At 36.2% G+C, this 19503-nt stretch overlaps 2 protein-coding genes across 3 annotated transcripts; one reads left to right on the forward strand and one right to left on the reverse strand.

Annotated features, from left to right (window-relative positions):
* Window positions 1-3751: 3751 nt before the first annotated feature.
* On the reverse strand, window positions 3752-10615 carry elovl4a (ELOVL fatty acid elongase 4a). Of its 2 annotated transcripts, none has more exons than XM_056761667.1 (7): window positions 10407-10615; window positions 9629-9713; window positions 8751-8938; window positions 7680-7760; window positions 6123-6294; window positions 5885-6012; window positions 3752-5663 (listed from the first exon to the last, which is right to left on the reverse strand). In XM_056761667.1, the coding sequence occupies exons 2-7, from the start codon at window positions 9693-9695 to the stop codon at window positions 5352-5354; spliced, it is 948 nt and encodes a 315-aa protein (XP_056617645.1). In that variant the 5' UTR covers window positions 9696-9713; window positions 10407-10615; the 3' UTR covers window positions 3752-5351. The 2 variants fall into 2 exon arrangements, with proteins under 2 accessions (XP_056617645.1, XP_056617646.1); XM_056761668.1 differs by having other exon boundaries at window positions 10481-10604.
* Window positions 10616-12080: 1465 nt separating this feature from the next.
* On the forward strand, window positions 12081-18813 carry dctn3 (dynactin 3 (p22)). Its single transcript, XM_056763495.1, has 7 exons — window positions 12081-12234; window positions 16565-16649; window positions 16760-16846; window positions 17554-17637; window positions 17781-17839; window positions 18112-18171; window positions 18345-18813. The coding sequence occupies exons 1-7, from the start codon at window positions 12133-12135 to the stop codon at window positions 18429-18431; spliced, it is 564 nt and encodes a 187-aa protein (XP_056619473.1). The 5' UTR covers window positions 12081-12132; the 3' UTR covers window positions 18432-18813.
* The last annotated feature ends 690 nt before the right edge of the window (window positions 18814-19503 follow it).

Genomic DNA, 19503 nt, shown 5'->3' on the forward strand with positions numbered 1-19503 from the left:
TATCTATCTATCTATCTATCTATCTATCTATCTATCTATCTATCTATCTATCTATCTATTTTTGTGCCATTTTATTTACCATAAATTCAAAAATGTAAAATGTAAAAAAATGTTACTTATCACCACATGTTTTACTTTGATGGTCAGACAATACTGTGGTATTTTTAGATATTTTTAGATGACATAGTAGTGACATAGTGTTTTTAAATAGCATGGCATTCACTTTGTTCAAAGTCACTATGGTAGTACAAAATATATAAATGCTTTTTAAATAGTTTTTAATAAACACCTTTTGTATCATGTTTGTCCTTTGATTCAAATTGTGTTAAAGGGGTCATATGACAAAGCTAAAACGAGTATTATCGTTTGTTTTCGATGTAATGTAATATGTATACACGATTTAAGGCTCAAAAACACTGTATTTTCCACATTCCGTGCATGTTTTTATCTCCTCTATGACCTGCCTCTCTGAAACGCGCAGAGACATCAGGTTCCAAAGCAATTGTACTGACAGGTAAGCCCACCTTACTTGCATATAATTTGGGAGGTCTTAGTCAAATCATACTACAAACTGACTAGATTTGTGGGGGTGTGGTTACAGGAGGCATTTCAGGCAGGTCTGGCTGAGCAATCGCTTTTAGATAAAATGCATCTTTTGCTCCGACACTTTATTTTTTGCAATTTTAAGTGTCTAATACATGCATGGGCAACTTATAACACACCAAAGACACAGAAAAAGATGTTATCGCGCCATATGACCCCTTTAATGCTGCATCAGCTTTTATCTTTTCACTTTAGAAGAATACAAGAATTATTACTTCCTTGCTTGCCAAAGTCCCATATTTATTTAGATATTTAGGCACTTTTGGCCCATTAGTAATTGCAGGTTAAATATATGAAGATCTGGGTACTAAGTACTAGAAAACCTTTTGTGACTTTAAAAACCTATTGAAAAAAATAACATCACTATAAAAGTCTCTGAGGGTTAAAACTGTTAAGACTATATTTTCTCTTCTACGATTTGTACTTTATGACCATACACTTCAGCGTTCGACAGAGACAAGAATATTCATTCAGGGGTAAGCCCTAGCAACCACACAGCAATCCACTATGTAGGCCCTATAGTATAATACTCAGAACACCTTGACAAGAGCAATGCCCTGACAACTACCAAACTCACCTGGCAGCAAGTTTACATGAGATAAACATCTTTTTCTGAAGAAATGTATCATGTATTGGCAATTTCAATATACTTTACTTATTTGCATGTCTCACACCTCTTTCTGGTCTTGTTGTGACGTCGCTCAGAAATGGGTTAAGTTAAGATCCACTCTCATAAAAAAAAGCACAATGACCGATATATTTTGGCTCCACCCAGGTGCAGCCTCCATTAAATCACCATCTGTGATTACATCACAACCAGACATGGCATTATGCAATTACTGCATAGTTGTTAGCTTACTGTTATCTTACCGTTTGTCCATGATGTACTAGCCATTATAATGATTTAGCATTAAATATTTTTTTTCATGCAAGATACATGTCTGCTGTGTTGTGCCTCAGAAATGATAGTAATTTAAATCATGCACATGAGAAGTGTTGCAGTGGTGAGGGGGATGGTCAGACATGACCTCTCTGGGCTCAGGGGCGTCCAGCTGGTAGCTGAATGACAGCTGGGTAACGTAAGGAAGGTTTATAATTGTCACCATTAGGAGAATGTTTAAGAGATTAATGAATTCAGTCAAATAATTGAGTATTGCAAGATGCTTGACAGCTGGGAGTCTCTGGGAAAAACACACAATCATACGACAAACTACATTTTTGCTTTTATGCAGCCACTCACATGGGGTACATTTGTAACCAAAATAAACAAGAAAGAAAAAGCAGAGAGGTCCTTAAACAACTTAACTGTCTAAGCAAAACAAATGGGTTTCTCATTATGATCTTCCATCTTTAAAGAAATATTCAATGCTATAAGAATTAAATTTGGTGTGCAAAAGACGAAACGTCTTTCGTTTATTTAGTTTCCAAGTGACCAAACTTAATTCTAGCCGGGTGGACAGTTGAAACACCTGCAGTTTAAACCACTTAGATCACTCTGGACACAAGGCACTTGATGTGTGTTTTGTGTAATAAAAAGTGCAACTCAAATTTAAAAACTAAATATTAAAGTATGTAAAGTCTTTGTTTATATTCTTTGTCTTTGTGAGTTTTTCTAAATGTTATTTTCCCTTTGTTTTCCAGATTCTTCAGCAGTTTACGGCTATTTATTGCTGAAAAAAATGCTCTTCTGATAGCAGGAAAAATCAATGGTCCATTCCACTGATCCTTTCAGTGTCTGACAGGCAGGAAAAGGATTACATTACTGTGGCATCTGTGAAGAATCAGAGTAAGAATTAAAAACAGCCCACTGCATCCTGCCTTAGGGAAGCAGGCTTTCATCAGAACCGAGGATGACTGTCTCATCCTTAGTAACATGAGCAATGCTTCTCATTGAGTTGAGCTTCATGTTGACATTAGTTTTGATTCAGAAAATATTTTGTAAAAGTTGTTTTATGAAACCTGCAAGTAAGAAAGTATACTTTAATGGTAGATTTCTATATGATTTTATAAGAGCGCAAAAATAACAAATCAACAAACTAAAGAGCAGTACTTTATAATCAACAGAACATTTAAAACCAAATCAAAATGTTAAAGTAATAAGCCTATCCATAACGGCGAGTTACCAGGCACAGAAGCGGATCTATGTGCAGTATAGAAATTTTATGAAAGTTAACAAAGTAACAGAACAATAAACGATCCAAGACATACAAAAACCACCTAGACAAAAGACTAAACCTCTAACAATGACAGAAAGACAAAGGAAACACATGGCCTTAACTACATAGGGTAACCAGAGGGCTAACAAGACACACCTGAAACAGATCATGACAAAAAAACAATGAACAAAATAACTACAAAAAAACTACAACACTAGACAGGAAACAGGAACTAAGAAATACAACTTCCACCTTAAAAAGTCCACAATAATCCACAAGATTTAATTATATATGTAAGATTTAAAAAAGAAACCCTAAAGCAACACTTTTCATTAGGTTTGATTAAATGCAATTTTATTATTATTTCAGTTATTCAGATATTCATTTATTTCTTATTTTATTTTCAGGCCCAACTTTGTTATTTAATCATATTCTTTATGAAACGTGGGGTACATGTTATGTTCAATATAGGAAAACGAGGTGTGAAAAGCAGCAGATGGTAAGTCCCATTTCAGTAAATCAGTAGTGAAACTGGGTGTGTGCAGGTTACTATAGAAACCTTTGTCTTTGCTGAGGAGGAGAGGCAGCGCTCTGATTGGTCCATTGAGCCCTCAGTAGCGTGTAAATGACTGAGGGGGAGGAAAACAGCGCTGGTACAGTTCATTGGGCCAAAGGAATTTGTACTGGAAATGGCAGTTTGTTGGGATGACGCTGTTGCTGTGGGTTATATTAAAAAGCGACATCCTCTGTGAAAGCATTGAGAATACAAATCAGACCTTTATATGTATGTCAGAGACAACAAATGATGACAAAGTGAAAGCCATTTTGGGCAGTTATTTTTATGAGTATTATTTTTGTGCCATGCTCGAGAGTATTTTGTCTTTGATGACATATAGCATGTTCCTGGAGTAATTAATGAGGCTAAAGGTAAACACACAACTACACCAATAGTGTTTTTTTTGTGAAAATTAAATAACATGTAACGTGTACTATGCATTAGCATACAATTTATTTTATATACAATGTATATTTGTCATTTAAAAACAAAACTAAAGCCAGAGTTGTTGATTATTGAATTTTTAAAAGCACAATGTACAAAATTGCACAGAATATACATTATAAAACAATTTGAGATGAAGCAGATGATGTATTTCAGGATTCAAAACTATTCAAATTAAAAGTTCTGTTGATGAAGGATCATAAGCCTTTATGTACAATGCAGTATTACAGCTCCAAACATTTTTCACACTTTTATTTTCCCTTTTTCCAAGGATATCGTTTTCTTAATGATCATTAAAGCTGATCCTTACAACTGTTTTTCAATAACCATGAAATATGAGAATGTCAACACATTTAATAAGGACTAACAGTATACTGCATGGTTTAATTTACTGTTATCCCTTTATATTGGCTATTTTTTCATTATTAGTATTGTTCTGATTTGTCCAGATAAGGGCATATTCCCATAAAACAGTTATTGATCTTTTCTAGTGTAAATATCATATTTTGTCTTAAATTTACAATTTCGGTTTGGCAATCTAAACACATATCAGACAAAAAATATAATGATATAATATAATCAGGATGTATTGGATGAAAAAAAATGCATTATAGCGGTTTCCCTATAACTAAGAATCCGCAGTGATTTTGCAGTGTCACATGATGAATGCATCATAATATTGCCATAATATATAACCCCAGCACCTTAACAGCTTTTAATTGACACCTTACAAGAAACGTGAAAGTTCAGATACATAAACATGTAAAAGAATGGATACACAGTAGGGCTCATAAGTTTTAGACTAAATTGAACATCTAAAATATTCACATTTGAACCTAAAGATAAACAGAATGCTTTTGAATTTGAAACACTTTGAACGAAGGAAAGTTGTGATATGAAATGAGGAAAAACTATGTCACTGATCCAATATGCACATTTGAAACGTCTATATTACGTAACTCAGATTTTTCAACTTCCATTGAAGAACACACGATGCGCCCTGACATATACAAATCATACTGATATGATATAAATTATCAGACTTTCTTTCTTCCATTCTGGCTTGAGTGAATGCTCACCAATGCAAAAGGGGGAATACCAAATAATAAAAAATTCCAACATTTCTGTCAATTAAAATTTCACTCAAATTGTTCTATGGCCATAACATTTATCACAAAAAGATTTGTCTGACAAATAGAATACAAAAGCACTTCTCTATTGGTATCTGACTTTGCCCGACACTGTATTGAATAATGAAAAAACTTAAGATCTTGACATTATTATAATAATAATTTAACAATGATGAGACACAGATCAGATACATATATTAATGTAACAAATATAAGGACTGGTGATAAGGAATGATATACTCCACATTGATAAGATCCTCTCATAAATTAATCACAAGTTTCCAGTCTCGCAATATCTAGACTCTGATTTCTCCCCCTCTGATGCAGAAGCTCAGCATACTGTTTGTTCGTAACAATTTTGGATTGATCTGAGCCAATACACACCACCTGATGGACTCCATCAATGCTATCAGCTCTCTGTGTGGAGGTCTGCCTGTGTCTGCTTCTCTCCCTGCTCTGGATTCATTCACGCTTTGCTCTGCCCTTCCGCTTTCTCCTCCCGGTTTCAGCCACAGTTGGCTTCTCGTCCATCTTGGTGGGGTTTCCATTACTGGCTGCCGGGGTTCCATTAGAGGCTCCATTGGAAAGGGCTTTGCTGGACCTGGACGTGCGTTCACGACGGGGCTGACGGCGGTATGTCTGGTAGTAGAAATTCCCAAAGAGGATGATGAAGGTCAGGGCGTATCCAATTAGACACCAGTGCATCCACTTTGGGAATGGGCAGTCGGAGTACAGTGACAAAGCAGTATGGCCGATGGTGACGTGAAACTGGATCTGCAGCATAAGTTGATTAAGCATGTTGGTAGTCAGGAGTTGTTGGTCATAAAAATGTATGCGTTTTACCAAATAAATGTAAATATTTGAATATACACATTCAAAGCTAACATTAAAACACACATGTATTTAAAACTGTGCAAGTAAACAAAAATGTTCTAATTGGAGAAGTCTCATATTTAACATAATTTATATTTTGCTTGCAAAATGTTTCACTTTACCATTTGGATGATAGTCAGATATTTCTTCCACCACAGATATTTCTGTATTTTTGGACCGAATGCAGCCAGACCATAATACAAGTACATCAAAACATGTATGGCTGCATTCATATGAGCCCCGAAAAATGCTGCAAAAACACATGAATGCACATTAAGGTCATTTAATGTAACATACAAGACAGCTTTATTTAAATTGGCTATTTACATTGTTTAAATTGCAAATTTATTGAACACTTACACTGTCCACCCGCAACCCATTTGATGCCAATCCACCACAAAGTGAACATGGTGCAGTGGTGATAGACGTGCAGGAAGCTGATTTGGATAAATTTCTTGCGTAAAATGAAAAACACTGTGTCAAGGTATTCCACACCTTTGGAGATAAAGTACCACCACAATGCTGCAGCCACCTGCACATTACAGGACAAAAGAGAAAAGGGATTTGATAAAGTCACTATAAATAAAGCTTTGATAAAAGTGAAATTATGCCATCCTAGATGTATATGACTTCCTTTCCAGTTGAAAATAGACAAATAATAAATTACTCCTGATTCTTAAATAAATGACTTTTGAAGCAAAACAAAACAGTTGTGAGAAAAAACTAATATTATACCGTTTATGATATGATATATGGTGACAAACAAATGACAACTAGTCCCGAGACATGCAAGAACCAAAGACTCTAAAAAGATGGACGACGCAAAAAAGTAAAGCCAAAATGTCCCAGATAATGCAACTGACATATTGCACCAATGACATCCTTTGGAGCCTGCCCAGTAGTGAGTGTGAGGTGTAACCCTGTTATTAATGTCCAGCCAATATTTCAAATGTCCACGAAAATCATGTTGCAATGCCACTTTTATAGCATAAGTATTTTTATAACATATCTTATAAGAAAACAAACCCTTGAACAAAGATCAGTGTGATTCGAACAAACTAAAATGACAGAAACCATCTACAGGAAAATGTCTCTTAGATGCAATTGGATTTTTTAGTTTGGTTTACATCCAGTTAGTTTACATGGACAGGGCGGATTAATAACATGCCACAACCAGCCACTAGGGGAGCTTTGGCTTTACTTTTCAGGACATGTAGGGCACCCTGGCAAGAACCAATAAGATCTAAAAGTATCAAAGTGCAGCCATATCTAGCGCTTGTTTGAGTTTCTTTGCAGTTTAATCTTACTAAATACACAAAAAACAAATTGTTTCACTTGTTTCACACAATATTTATTTACCCACTGGAGACATTTTAATTACTTTCATGATTTGTACTTTTTGGAGCTTTAACCTTTTGAGCACCACATAAGAAGACTTAATAATACTATTTAAATAAACAAATTTCTGTCTATGTTCAGAAATTAGAGTAAAAAATTAGAGAATTTCCATTTTCCGTTCCACTGTTCTTTTAAGGCGTGCAGTCCTAAAATACAAAAAACAAGCCTATGACCTGTGTGCCAGCTCAGTTCTTTACCAGCTACAGGAACCCATCAGATTAGATACTGTTTATTTCTTGAAATTCTGCAACCTATTTACGGATTTAGTCCAAAATAAAAACAAACAAAAAACTGAGAAGAAACATGGTGCTGTTGAAAATTCTCATGTGGCTCATTTATAGTATTGGACCCAGAGGCCAGATGGCATTTGTGTCAATGTGACATCAAAGTGTGAAACTGAGCTCTCAGGTTATCCTGCTCTGACAGCAAACTTTGGGCCAGTAACTGGAGAGCGGAATCACGGGTCCAGTTTCAGTTTCAGTGAAACTCATCATGACTTTATCCAGGAAATATACTCACCCTCACTTCATTAGGATCATCAGAATAGTCTACAGGCTGACAGATGTAGCTGTAGTTGGCTGCCCGTGCAGCCAGGAAGAGCTGAAATACAACAGGTAGTAAATGATGCATCACAAAACACTAAAAGACATTTCTGAGACTTATAATAACATGTATATGTTGCACAAGATAAAATACTAAAATTGATATAGTGCATTATTGATCAAATCCTGAAGAGTGTGGGTAATTTTGGTATTTTAGGACCTGTCCATTGAGGAAACATCTTCGAATGTTGTGGACTTGATTATTAAGTTATTTACTTTGCACGTACTTTATTAATACAATTATGGGTGGCCAAAGGTTATCCACTGCCTTGCACCTAAAAAAACAAGTTTGCAAAATGAAATATATGACCACAAAAGTATCTAAGAATTTTAAAAGCAACATTTGTGTGTGGGTGGTTGTTATTTGAGAGGTTGCTGAATTTGTGTGATACGCAACACTTCATTTGAATTCTTGCTGATCAGACAAAGTGACACTAAGCATCTATTGTTAAATACAACTAAGATTATTCATTAAACTTTGCTCTTTTTATTTTAGGATCACTAGAAACTTTTCGTTAAATTTGTTTTTATTAAATTTCATATGGGGTGTGAAAGCACAGGAAACGCGTGCTTCCTCCACCCTGTAAATGTTGGTCCATCTTGCATCTGATTGTGATTTGAAAGGTAAAAGAGCGGATTTGGCAAAAGATGGATTCAAACATGGGTCTTCCACGTCAAAACATTTGACAACACACTTTACTCCATACGCCACTAAAGCAGCTCTTTTAATTACGTTTGTTCCTACTCTTTGTCTATTCCAGTCAGATACTGGTAAGTATTAAATTGAGGAGGAAAGTTTCAAAAAATGAGTGAGGCAATGTCCCCTTGGTCCTCCTTTGGAATTCCGCCCCAGCTTCATAAAAATTTGAAGTGGCTTTTGACCAAGAGTGCAAGTGGAGTGGTACGAAAAAAGAAGTCTTTTATCAGTTGCTGTGTCTTGGTACTAAGAACTCGGCTTCAGACGTAGGCATCTTGTGTGTGAACGCACCTCTTTAAATATGAAAAAGTTAAGGATGACCATGCTAAAGTTGTAGACAATGAGGGTCTTTCTCAGCTGGAATGGCTCTCTCCCCTGCATGTACTTTGGACCCAACCAGAGGAAGAGTAGGTAGGTAGAGCTGATAGCCAGTGTGGGGAGAGGGGAGTCCATCAAAGGCCATTTCTCCACACGCTTGTCTACAAACAATAATGGAAGCCCATTATTACAATTTTATCTAATGCATTAATCTACAATTCTGCAAGTAGATGCCAGCATTCAATAGCATAGCAAAAATAGCATTTAGCTTACTATATACATTAATCTGTAGTTTACCGCATACATTAATCTGTTTTTTGTGTTCTACAAAATAAAAAAATAAGCTTTCTCATGGTAAATCCAATAAAAGCCTGATTTGGTGATTTTACAGTACAACCATAGACTGAGTTCATGCCGCCATCATGTTGAAATCGAAAGCAAGGCAGAGGTGGAAAGAAAACCGGAGGACAGATAGACTGCAGAGTGGTTCGGACAACCAACCTAAAGTTATTAATGCGATTTATGATCTTAAAAGTGAAAATATAAGCAAAGAATGCATGTCACACTAGCTGTTTTACTTGACCACTTTAGCTGTACTAACACAAATTAGTGACTATTTAAGCTGCCATAAGTAGGTTTCATTCGCCCACACACAGCAACTGCAACGTTGTTTTTCTATGCATCATTTGTTAATTAATGTGACAGACACTCAATGGTAGTCCAAACCATTGCAGTCTATCTGTCATTCGGTTTTCTTCCCACCTCTGCCTCGCTTTTGATTTCAACATGGCAGCGGAGAGAAATCAGTCTATTGATATCATGTGTCACATGCAGTTCCAGACATCAGTTACCTGCAATGGTAAGACTCCATTTGTAGAATTCAATGGTGTCGTTGATTATATGCTTTACAATATCCATCTCTCAATTTCTAGTTTTCTGAAAACAAAAGCATAAGAAATGCATTTTTGGTGCAGTTGTAAGAACAAAAAAAAGCATTTTGTTGGTTGAATGAGCACTGTGAGGTTTTAAAGTTGTTTTTGGTGCATGGGATTTGGGGGTTTCTTATGGAGAGGTAGCCTTTTAACAAGGGTAATATTACAGGGATGGTGTGGTTGGGGGAGGTGGGGTATGGACGAGGGGGGTTTATTTCAGCACAAAGACCACGACAGCATGTGTCAGCACATATCTACACTGTTCGATCTTAATTATAATGGAAATGAATCTATTACAGATGAAAAGATTTGATCCAGAAACAGGTTATTCTTAAATGTAACTCTTAATATTTATTTTGTTAAATGTAGTAAAAGGGCAAATATTATTATCCTAGTATGGCAGACCCCCAACACAGCAAACCATAAGGATTTACAGAATAACTATTATTAGATAAACAAGAATCGTTGCTTTTCTTACTTAAACTAAGTAAAAAATGAATAAGAGAAAAATGAGAGATGCAATGAAACAACGTGCGCAAAAGTGCTGCTACGGCAGACAGCTATAGACACACAACCATTTTAATGCACTCTCCTTATATAAATCCGATACACATCGTTCAACCAGAATGATATTTTACATGCAACGGTAACACGTACCGCTTTAAATCCCCGAATTAAATTTTCCGTTTATTCTTACCGTAGCGAGATTAAAATCCCTTTCTAATGACATTCAGCGCAAGGTCATGCGACGCAGTGCTACGATGAACACACCTGTCTCTGATGTATCCGGATCTATTTAAAGGACTGTGGTGAAAACACACGCGTATATAAGATTATCCGTGTATCGAGCATCCTACACTGGCATCACTGCTGCTCTCGGGTCTCTCTCCGCTAAACACAGCAATGAATGAGAGTCGCTCAACTGCGCATGCGCCAGAGCAGGTGCAATTGATGCTTGATAGGGTGATACAATACTGTATTTTACCCCTTTGTTGCTCATTTAACCTTATTTAATAACGGTACCATGGAATTTGTAGTAAAGCATAGTAACAGCACATTTACAACTGTCTCACTGCATTATAGTTTAACAATAAAATGTGTAATACTATGGTAGGCCTAATCTAAATGGCGATCCATCGGCCAAAACGTTTTTCAAAATGGTTAAAATAACGACTTCCTGATTTTGCTGTTGTGAATATGGTTATCTTACATTTTTGCTTGAGATGGCACTGTCGAAATTATTTGATATTTTACAGATTTGTTTAACGTAGTCAGCCGACCACTAATATAAATGTTGTAGGAGTGTGTAGTGTTATAGTATTTCAAGTTTTATAATATTTCACTTTGTTGAGAAAGTATGCGCGGAGTTTGACATGAATATCGCGAGACTCGAGAGCATTGTAAAATAACAGCTTTCTCATTAGGCTTGTTTGAGATGCGTCTTTGCTCGCCTGAATTGAAGACGAGAGTAGGCGGCTGAAGTAAGAAGTCAAAAAACAGCTTTAAATCGGACACTCCCCGAATCTCGCTTTTTTGTGTTTCCGTAAACGTGAGGAATGGAAGATATCGCGGACGAAGCATATGCAATTGAAATACCCCTATTTTTTACATGAAGATGAGGACAATCTTTTTATCTATTATTAAAATTATTAAAAGTTGCTTTTAAGGCACAATGTGTCAAATAATAACAAATGTTTGTCTTGTTGCTAGGAACGTCCCTAGAATTCGTAATTTTGTTGAAGTGGCCAATTTGTACAGTCCTTCTGATTTACAAAGTCATTTCAGACTTTCTAAAAGGCCTACATAAAAAGGCCTACATTTACAGTTTGGCAGACGCTTTTGGCGACTTACATTGCATTATGCTATACATTTATACATAGGTATGTGCAATCCCCTGGGATAGAAACCACAAACTTGCGTTGTTAACGCAATGCTCACCACTGATCTACATGGTGTAAGAAGCAAGTAACACATCATGTTAAAATGCTGTACTGTAAAGTGTGATATAATATGTGTATTTGTTTTGATGGATTGGCTTACTTATTTCATGGAATAATGTTGTTGAATAAAAATTTACACCAACATAAAATACAATAAAGTAAAACTGACAACAAAAGGATTTATACAAGTAAAAGGCTAATTGAAACGAAACGAATAAAATAAAGCAGTTATAAAGAGTTATTTCACAAACGTCAGCATGACATCATAGCAACGCGGACGTAATTCAGACACATCTCGAACGAGCCTTATATCTTGCGATACTTCATGTCACAGGCAGTTCTGTCTGCGCAGCACTGCGTTAAGTTGAATACGCCTTTCTTTTCTTTCTGGCCGGGTGGATTGTTGCTCTAACTGCAAGCGTAAAGCATCAGTGCTAAGCGTCATTTCCGGTTCAGGGCAGAGTGTGAGTGTCAAAAAAAAAGATGGAGGACAAAAACAATTTTGCGCATCTAGACTCTCGCCTGGAAGAGCTCGAGAAACGCATTTATGGCGAAAGAGGAGGAAACAACAATAAGCCAGTGAAGGTGATTATCTGTCAGACATGTAACTTATTTAACCCTTTAGATCGCTTTCTTATGCTCATGCTAGATAGCAGCGTGACGATACATATTATAGTTTAACAGATCATGGATTTCACATAATATAATATGTTTTTTGTCGTTGATAATTGCAACGGTTTAGTGTGCATCAGCAAGACAACCTATACCGGTAATTTATTTGACAGATGCTTTGATTCAGTTATGTGGGCGCTGTTTATTGCAGGTGTGGCACAGCCTAGAGGTAGAGTAACTTGCAGGGTCATTCCGTGGTGGCGCTATAGAGCCATTTTGCCAGACTTCATTCCCTAACCCATACCAGGGGGATGTTCAAGCTTAAACCGGAGCGCAACGTTTTGCTACGGATTCCAGGTTGAACGACATGTTTTCTGAAAACGGTTTGCAACGGTGTGCAACAGGGTTTGAGATACGTTTTCTATTGTTTGGTGGGTGTGTCAAGAATGTCAGCCCAATCAACAGCAACATGTATATAACCCACGCGGTATTAAAGAGACAGCTCGCACAATGGGTCCAAGTAAAGTCAAATGTGCCTGCTCCAGCTCGGTATACGCAACAGTTGAAGATATTAGAAGAGATTTATTTTGCAGTATTCAACACATATTTATACCAATTTCATCAGGCTCCGAAAATTCTTCAATAAGAACACAAAGAACGGCCATCTCAGCTGCCATAGTTTAACTCTGGCAAGAGTGTGTTCAACCGCACCACCGTTTTACATTTATAAAACGTTTTGTCGGGGCTAAACACAGCCCACATGTAAAATTTTGACACCTCTGACACGTAATATGCACACACTGAGCCTCATTCATAAAACACGAACATAACTTTTTTTGTGTAAATCGTTCTTAAAGTCTTTTTTACGTAAATTTTCGGATTCATGAAAATGGTTGTAGTTTCTAAATGCTAATGTTAGTTGGCACGAAAAAAAATGTAAGCCTGCTCCATATCACGTGTAAATAGTGCGTCTCCGGAGTACCGCGCCCCAGCGCCTCCAAAGCGCTCTCAGGCGCCAGCACCTGGTCGTTTTCAGAAGAGCTCCAGGTATTAGTATTTTAGCTGGCTTAAAAAAATTGGTGGACACAGTTCAATTGATTAATTTATTGGTAAGCATAGAGCCTATTAGACTCTTATGCATTCACGCAATATAATGTAACCAAACCAGAGAATGAAGTCCAGAGGAATCCAGCATTCCTAGATGCGTAATTTGCGAAGCTGTTAAATCACAGGCGAGGATTATGCTAATTGTGAGTGATCTTGAATGCTAGGGCTGTGTATTGGCAAGTGCCTCCCGATACGATACACATCACGATGGATGAATGGAAGAATTTTTGTCTTTTTGGTATACATTTTTTACTTAACAGAGTGTAATTTCGTTAACGAAAATAATGACGAAAAATATACGTCAATAGCTATTTTCCCAGGACGGAGACGAAAAGTGAGGCCATTAAACGACATCTAAAACGTTATCAGCACGCCATATTGTTGACAAAAAATGATGAAGCTAAAATGTAGCTATAAAAACTGCAGGCATCAGGAGGTTGGATGTGTATGAATAGGCCTTTGCACTTATCAGACTTCTTTGGAAATACTTGAAGCTATGAAGTTGAATAAACTATGCACATGATTTGACAATCTATTGATTGATGAGCTTATTGGTAAAATAGATATTTATAATGAAATATAAAAACAAATTTCTCAAACAATAAATTCTCAAACAATCACAATCACCGTGATTATATTTTTTGGCAAAATACCAGCTTTAACTATTATACAGCATGACGAAAATGTGACTAAGTTTGACTAAAACGAAAAGAAAATGCATAGACATTTAGTAGACTAAACTGGATTAAACAAAAACAGGACAAGGATGACCAAATATGATAAAAACTAAAAAGTGTTTTCGTCGTGGGACTAAAACTAACACTAAAATAAAATATAGCTGACAAAACACTACTCCACGACTTAATTTAAACAACCGAAAGACACCTACACATTAGCTCTGAGAGCTCAAAGCGGGCTCTTATATTTTTCACCATGCTTGCTTCCACTTACTTTTGGCCATCTGTATATGTCATGATTTTAAAAAATGTATCGACAGTAGCAGTATCACTATCGATACACTATCGAAAACAATAGTATTGCGATAGTTTCATGTATCGATATTTTTGCACAGCCCTAGTGCATGCACACAGTGTTTACGAATGATTGAAATTCATTAACATACACACATTTTACTTTTAGATCTGAGATATGAGATTTGGCTTTTGATGACTCAAAATGTGTAAATTTTAACAATTTTCTTATTAAGCCACATTAAGATATTTAAGACTGACTCATATATGATTCCTAAAGTTAACAGATTTAGCAAAAAATATATAGCCTACTAATCTCTGTTTAAAAATATGTGTGTAAAGTTATGGTGCTGGTATATTTCTCACATGATTTTTTTAACCCCTCTAATGTCTGCAAATTTTAGGTGAAAATTTAAAGTCTTACTTGCCTTAACAAATGTGTGGATTATATAGTTACTCTTCATTGGTGGCATTTAGTATTTTTATGTATATAAATGTACACAGTGCATCCGGAAAGTATTCAAAGCGCTTCACTTTTTCAATATTTTGTTATGTTACAGACTTATTCCAAAATGGATTAAATTCATTATTTTCCTCAAAATTCTACAAACAATACCCCATAATGACGACCTGAAAAATCTTTGTTTGAAATCTTTGTAAATGTATTATAAATAAAAAACTAATTAAGCACATGTAAGTATTCACAGCCTTTGCCATGACACTCAAAATTGAGCTCAGGTGCATCCTGTTTCCACTGATCTTCCTTTAGATGTTTCTACAATTGATTGGAGTCCACCTGTGGTAAATTCCGTTGATTGGACATGATTTGAAAAGGCACACACCTGTCTATATAAAGTCCCACAGTTAACAGTGCATGTCAGACTACAAACCAAGCCATGAAGTACAAGGAATCGTCTGTAGACCGCCGAGGCAGGATTGTATCGAGGCACAGATCTGGGGAAGGGTACGGAAATATTTCTGCAGCATTGAAGGTCCTAATGAGCACAGTGGCCTCCGTCATCCGTAAATAGAAGTTTGGAACCACCAGGACTCTTCCTAGAGATGGCTGCTCGGCCAAACTGAGCGATCGGGGGAGAAGGGCCTTAGTCAGGGAGGTGACCAAGAACCCGATGGTCACTCTGACAGAGCTCAAGTATGTCTCTATGGAAAGTGGAGATACTTCCAGAAGGAGGGCACTCCCCAGTGAAAGGCAAATGACAGCCCACTTGGAGTTTGCCAAAAGGGACCTGAAGGACTCTGACCATGAGAAACAAAATTCTCTGGTCTGATGAAACGAAGATTGAACTCTTGTGCCTGAATTGCACATGTCATGTCTGGAGGAAACTATGCACCGCTCATCACCTGGCCAATACCATCCCTACACTGAAGCATGTTGGCGGCAGCATCATGCTGTGGGATGTTTTTCTGTGGCAGGAACTGTGAGACTAGTTGGGATTGAGGGAAAGATGTACAGAGACATCCTCGATGAAAGCCTGCTCAAATGGGCTTGGGACCTCGGACTAGGGGGAAGGTTCATCTTCCAACAGGACAATGAGCCTAAGCACAAAGCCAAGATAACTAAGGAGTGGCTACAGGACAACTCCGTGAATGTCCTTGAGTGGCCCAGACTTGAACCCGATTTAATATTTCTGGTGCACTGACGCTCCCCATCTAACCTAATGGAGCATGAGAGGTCCTGCAAAGATGAATGTGAGAAACTGCCCCAAAATAGTTTTGTAGCATCATACTAAAAAATACTTTATGCTGTTATTTGTGCCAAAGGCGCATCAACAACGTATTGAGCAAAGGCTGCGAATACTTATGTACATGTGGGTTTTATATTTTTTATAAATTTTCCAAGATTTCAAACATACTTCTTTCACGTAGTCATAATGGGGCATTGTTTGTAGAACTTTGAGGAAAATAATGAATTTAATCCATTTTGGAATAAGTTATACATTCTGGATGCAGTGTATATATTTCTCCAACTTAGTTATTGACCGCACGGGTGCACTAGTTTGAACCAACTAAACCGTTCCAGACTGTTGTCATCATTCTGTTGGATTTTAAACAAGTTACTGCCATTAGCAGGTATTCAATGTTGTAGTGCTGTTTGTTGGAATTGTTAAGGATAATAATCAAATCGTAAAGGATGATAACGCACCCAAGAATTGATGATAAAGAAACAAAGAAAATAAATAACAAGCCTTCTTTTCCCCTTACAGTGTGCTGAATCACTCACAAAGATCAGTACTGCTCTTGCAAACACCGCTAACAAGCGAGAACGGGTCAAGATACTTCACAAGAAAAGTGAGGGCATTCAGCTATGTATTTCACCTCCACTTTAAGAAGTAAAATTTGAGGAAAAAAATAATTTAGATGTTTTATGTAACATGGTGTTCATTTTTTTCTTCCTTCAGTTGAGGATTTGCTGAAGTATTTGGACCCTCAGTTTACTGATTTTATAGCTGTGCCAGATGCAATGAAATTGGAGTTTATTTTAGCAGGTCAGTACACAGATTGATATTTATACCAGTGTAAGTGGTATTTCAGGACATCGGGGATCAACCCAACACACAACTGAAGTAGTTTATCAAACAAAAGTTAAGCTAAAAAATCCTACCATTGTCAAACTGTTTGTTTGTTTTTCCCAGCAAAATTATAAGCACAACAATGGCTAAGTATTACAGCTTGGGATCTTTTTTTCCAAACATCTCGGACTTGAACTTTAACATATAGTGATTGCATGTATTTGACAGGTAGAAATCAACCACATGACACATATTGTGTGTGCATAAATTTATTAATGGTTTTCTAAAAGGTCATGTATACTATGATAGGCTTTGTGACACCAGTTTTATTGCAGTTATGCTTTTTTTTTGTCCTTATTTTGTTTCAATTGCTTCCACTGTTGCTTCCATTGCGTTGGATAAAAGTTCTACTAAATGTAAATGTCATGCAACCTGTCAATCTTAGGATAATATGGCCAATGACCAGGAATTTGTGTCATACCATATTTAACTCTATGCTCATTCATTCACCAAAGATATTGACGCAATCACATCCATTCTAGAGGTTAAATTCCAAAAGTTATAAGTCTGTTTCTCTTGCAATACTAATAGTGCAATAATGCATGTAGTAGTTACACTTTTATTGTTTGCCTACTTTGATCAGTTTAAAAACTATAATATAATTCCTCCTCCTGTTACCACAGAGGAAGAGTTTTTGCGTTCACAAGCTGCATTACTAGAACAGGTGCACAATCTGCAACCTCTTCTGGACAGTAACCACATAAAGGGTAAATTCTCACTTTACATCCATTGTTGTATTTTATTTTAAGTTTGTTCATTCGTATCTCCAGTATGACTGAAGTTGTCTGAATCTATCATTAATGACATGGTATATGGTGGTTTGTACCTGTGTTTTTCTGTTATAACATAGCGGTTCCAGAGCTGACCAATAAAGTACAGCGGCTATCACAAATCCACATTCAACAGCAGGTAACAAAATATTTATTTCTTCCTCTATATGTTCTTAAAACTTATGTTTTATTCTACAGTTCGAGCATACACCTATAGATGGCAGGTGAAAATACATTGCCAGCTGCACAATCTTCTTATCGGCCACCAAACTTAATTTTGTATTATTTAATTTAAATCTACTTTAAATGCTTGAACTTTAATTTTACATATGTAGTTCTATGTGTTAACAATCACTAAATTATAACATGTTATGATGAGCATATGTTGTTCTCCTTGCTTCAATCCCACAGGATCAGAATGGAGAATTGTCCTCTGAAGTAAAAAAGCTTTTCGAAGAGTACAACAAAATGGTATCCTTACTTAGAGTGAAAGAGAAAGCTAACTTATTTCCAGTTATAATTTTTTAATGCTTATCATGTGGTCAAAACTCCCCTCAGCTTCAGACTGTTAACAGTATGCCTATTTTTAACAGTTCCATTTAAACTTTTGCATGAATTGTTTATCGCCCTTAACTATTTTGCAGATGTTTCTTTTATCCAAACAGTTCGCTCAGTGGGATGAATCCCTTCGAACACTGGAAGGATCCAAGCAAGGCCGGCAGATAGATTAGTATAGTAATGATTTGATGTTTCATTAAAAAAATGTTGAGCTCCTGGTTTATGATTCATAATTAAAACAACACTGTCATTCATTCCTAATCATACTTCGTTCTATTGAATTTAAAATATGGTCGTTATACTGTGCTATAAAGAAATACATGCTAGTCTATGTATAGAAACTAGTTTCTCTTGTAATATTAGATGCTTAAAAGATATATTCCGCCTGATCTATCATGATCCCCACATTTTCTTAAATTGCTTATTTGTTTTTATTTATTCCTCCATTTGTTATGATTGTTTGTTTGAGGGTGGTATTTTTTTGTTTTTACCAACTTCAAACAAGGTGTCTTAATAAAAAGAACCATAAATAAATCAAAATGTCATGCTGTGCTATGTTATATTTGTCATTCTTCAATATTTCTAAAAAGAAATTACATTTATGGTTGATAAATTCATTTTAAAACGGCCATTCCCCGTGATGCCAATTTTCAAACTTCAGTTAGTGTGTAATTTTGCTGTTAGAGCATAAACAATATCTGCAAAAAAAAGTTCACTGCCAAGCGAGTTTTTGGGACTCATTTATGAAAGAAGCGTAGGACCACTGTCGTTTCGACGCAAAACTTGGCATTTATCAAATTGGACGTTAGCGTTTGCTATGATCAAATCTCACGACAGGTTAGCTCTTGTATGCAAGTTTTAAGAACCCTTTAACTCTTTTGATAACTATATTATATGATTATTTAAATGATTGAAATTTCAAGATTAACGGGTGCTTTTGTGTACAAAACGTAAATTAAATTTTAGCCTGCTACTTAAATAATTTATGACGATTAAAATGCACATTTAAAAGTAAAACATTTTTAAAAACTACAATAGGCCAATATATTTATATGCAATGAGTTAGTTTACCTGTTAGAAAGAAGATAGTCTTTGTTTGACAAATATGCATTCTAATAAAAACAGACAAAACGCATTATTTAATGTTTATTTATTTATTTGTGCTATGTTACCTTGGGGGTGTAAGACGCGCGCTGGGTCAAAGCTCGAGATTTCCTGGCTTTGTGTGGCAGGCCCCAGGCCGTT

The sequence above is a fragment of the Triplophysa dalaica genome, chromosome 12 (genome assembly GCF_015846415.1).
Source record: "Triplophysa dalaica isolate WHDGS20190420 chromosome 12, ASM1584641v1, whole genome shotgun sequence".
Lineage (NCBI taxonomy): Eukaryota > Metazoa > Chordata > Actinopteri > Cypriniformes > Nemacheilidae > Triplophysa > Triplophysa dalaica.

Coding starts and splice junctions, on each gene's coding strand:
- dctn3 (XM_056763495.1), top strand. CDS start 12,133: ATGGAGGACAAAAACAATTTTGCGCATCTAGACTCTCGCCTGGAAGAG. Junction 16,650..16,759: donor CAAGATACTTCACAAGAAAA/GTGAGGGCATTC, acceptor TTCTTCCTTCAG/TTGAGGATTTGCTGAAGTAT. Junction 17,638..17,780: donor GGACAGTAACCACATAAAGG/GTAAATTCTCAC, acceptor GTTATAACATAG/CGGTTCCAGAGCTGACCAAT.
- elovl4a (XM_056761667.1), bottom strand. CDS start 9,695: ATGGATATTGTAAAGCATATAATCAACGACACCATTGAATTCTACAAA. Junction 6,295..7,679: donor ATGATCCTAATGAAGTGAGG/GTGAGTATATTT, acceptor TGTAATGTGCAG/GTGGCTGCAGCATTGTGGTG. Junction 6,013..6,122: donor ATGGGTTGCGGGTGGACAGT/GTAAGTGTTCAA, acceptor GTGTTTTTGCAG/CATTTTTCGGGGCTCATATG.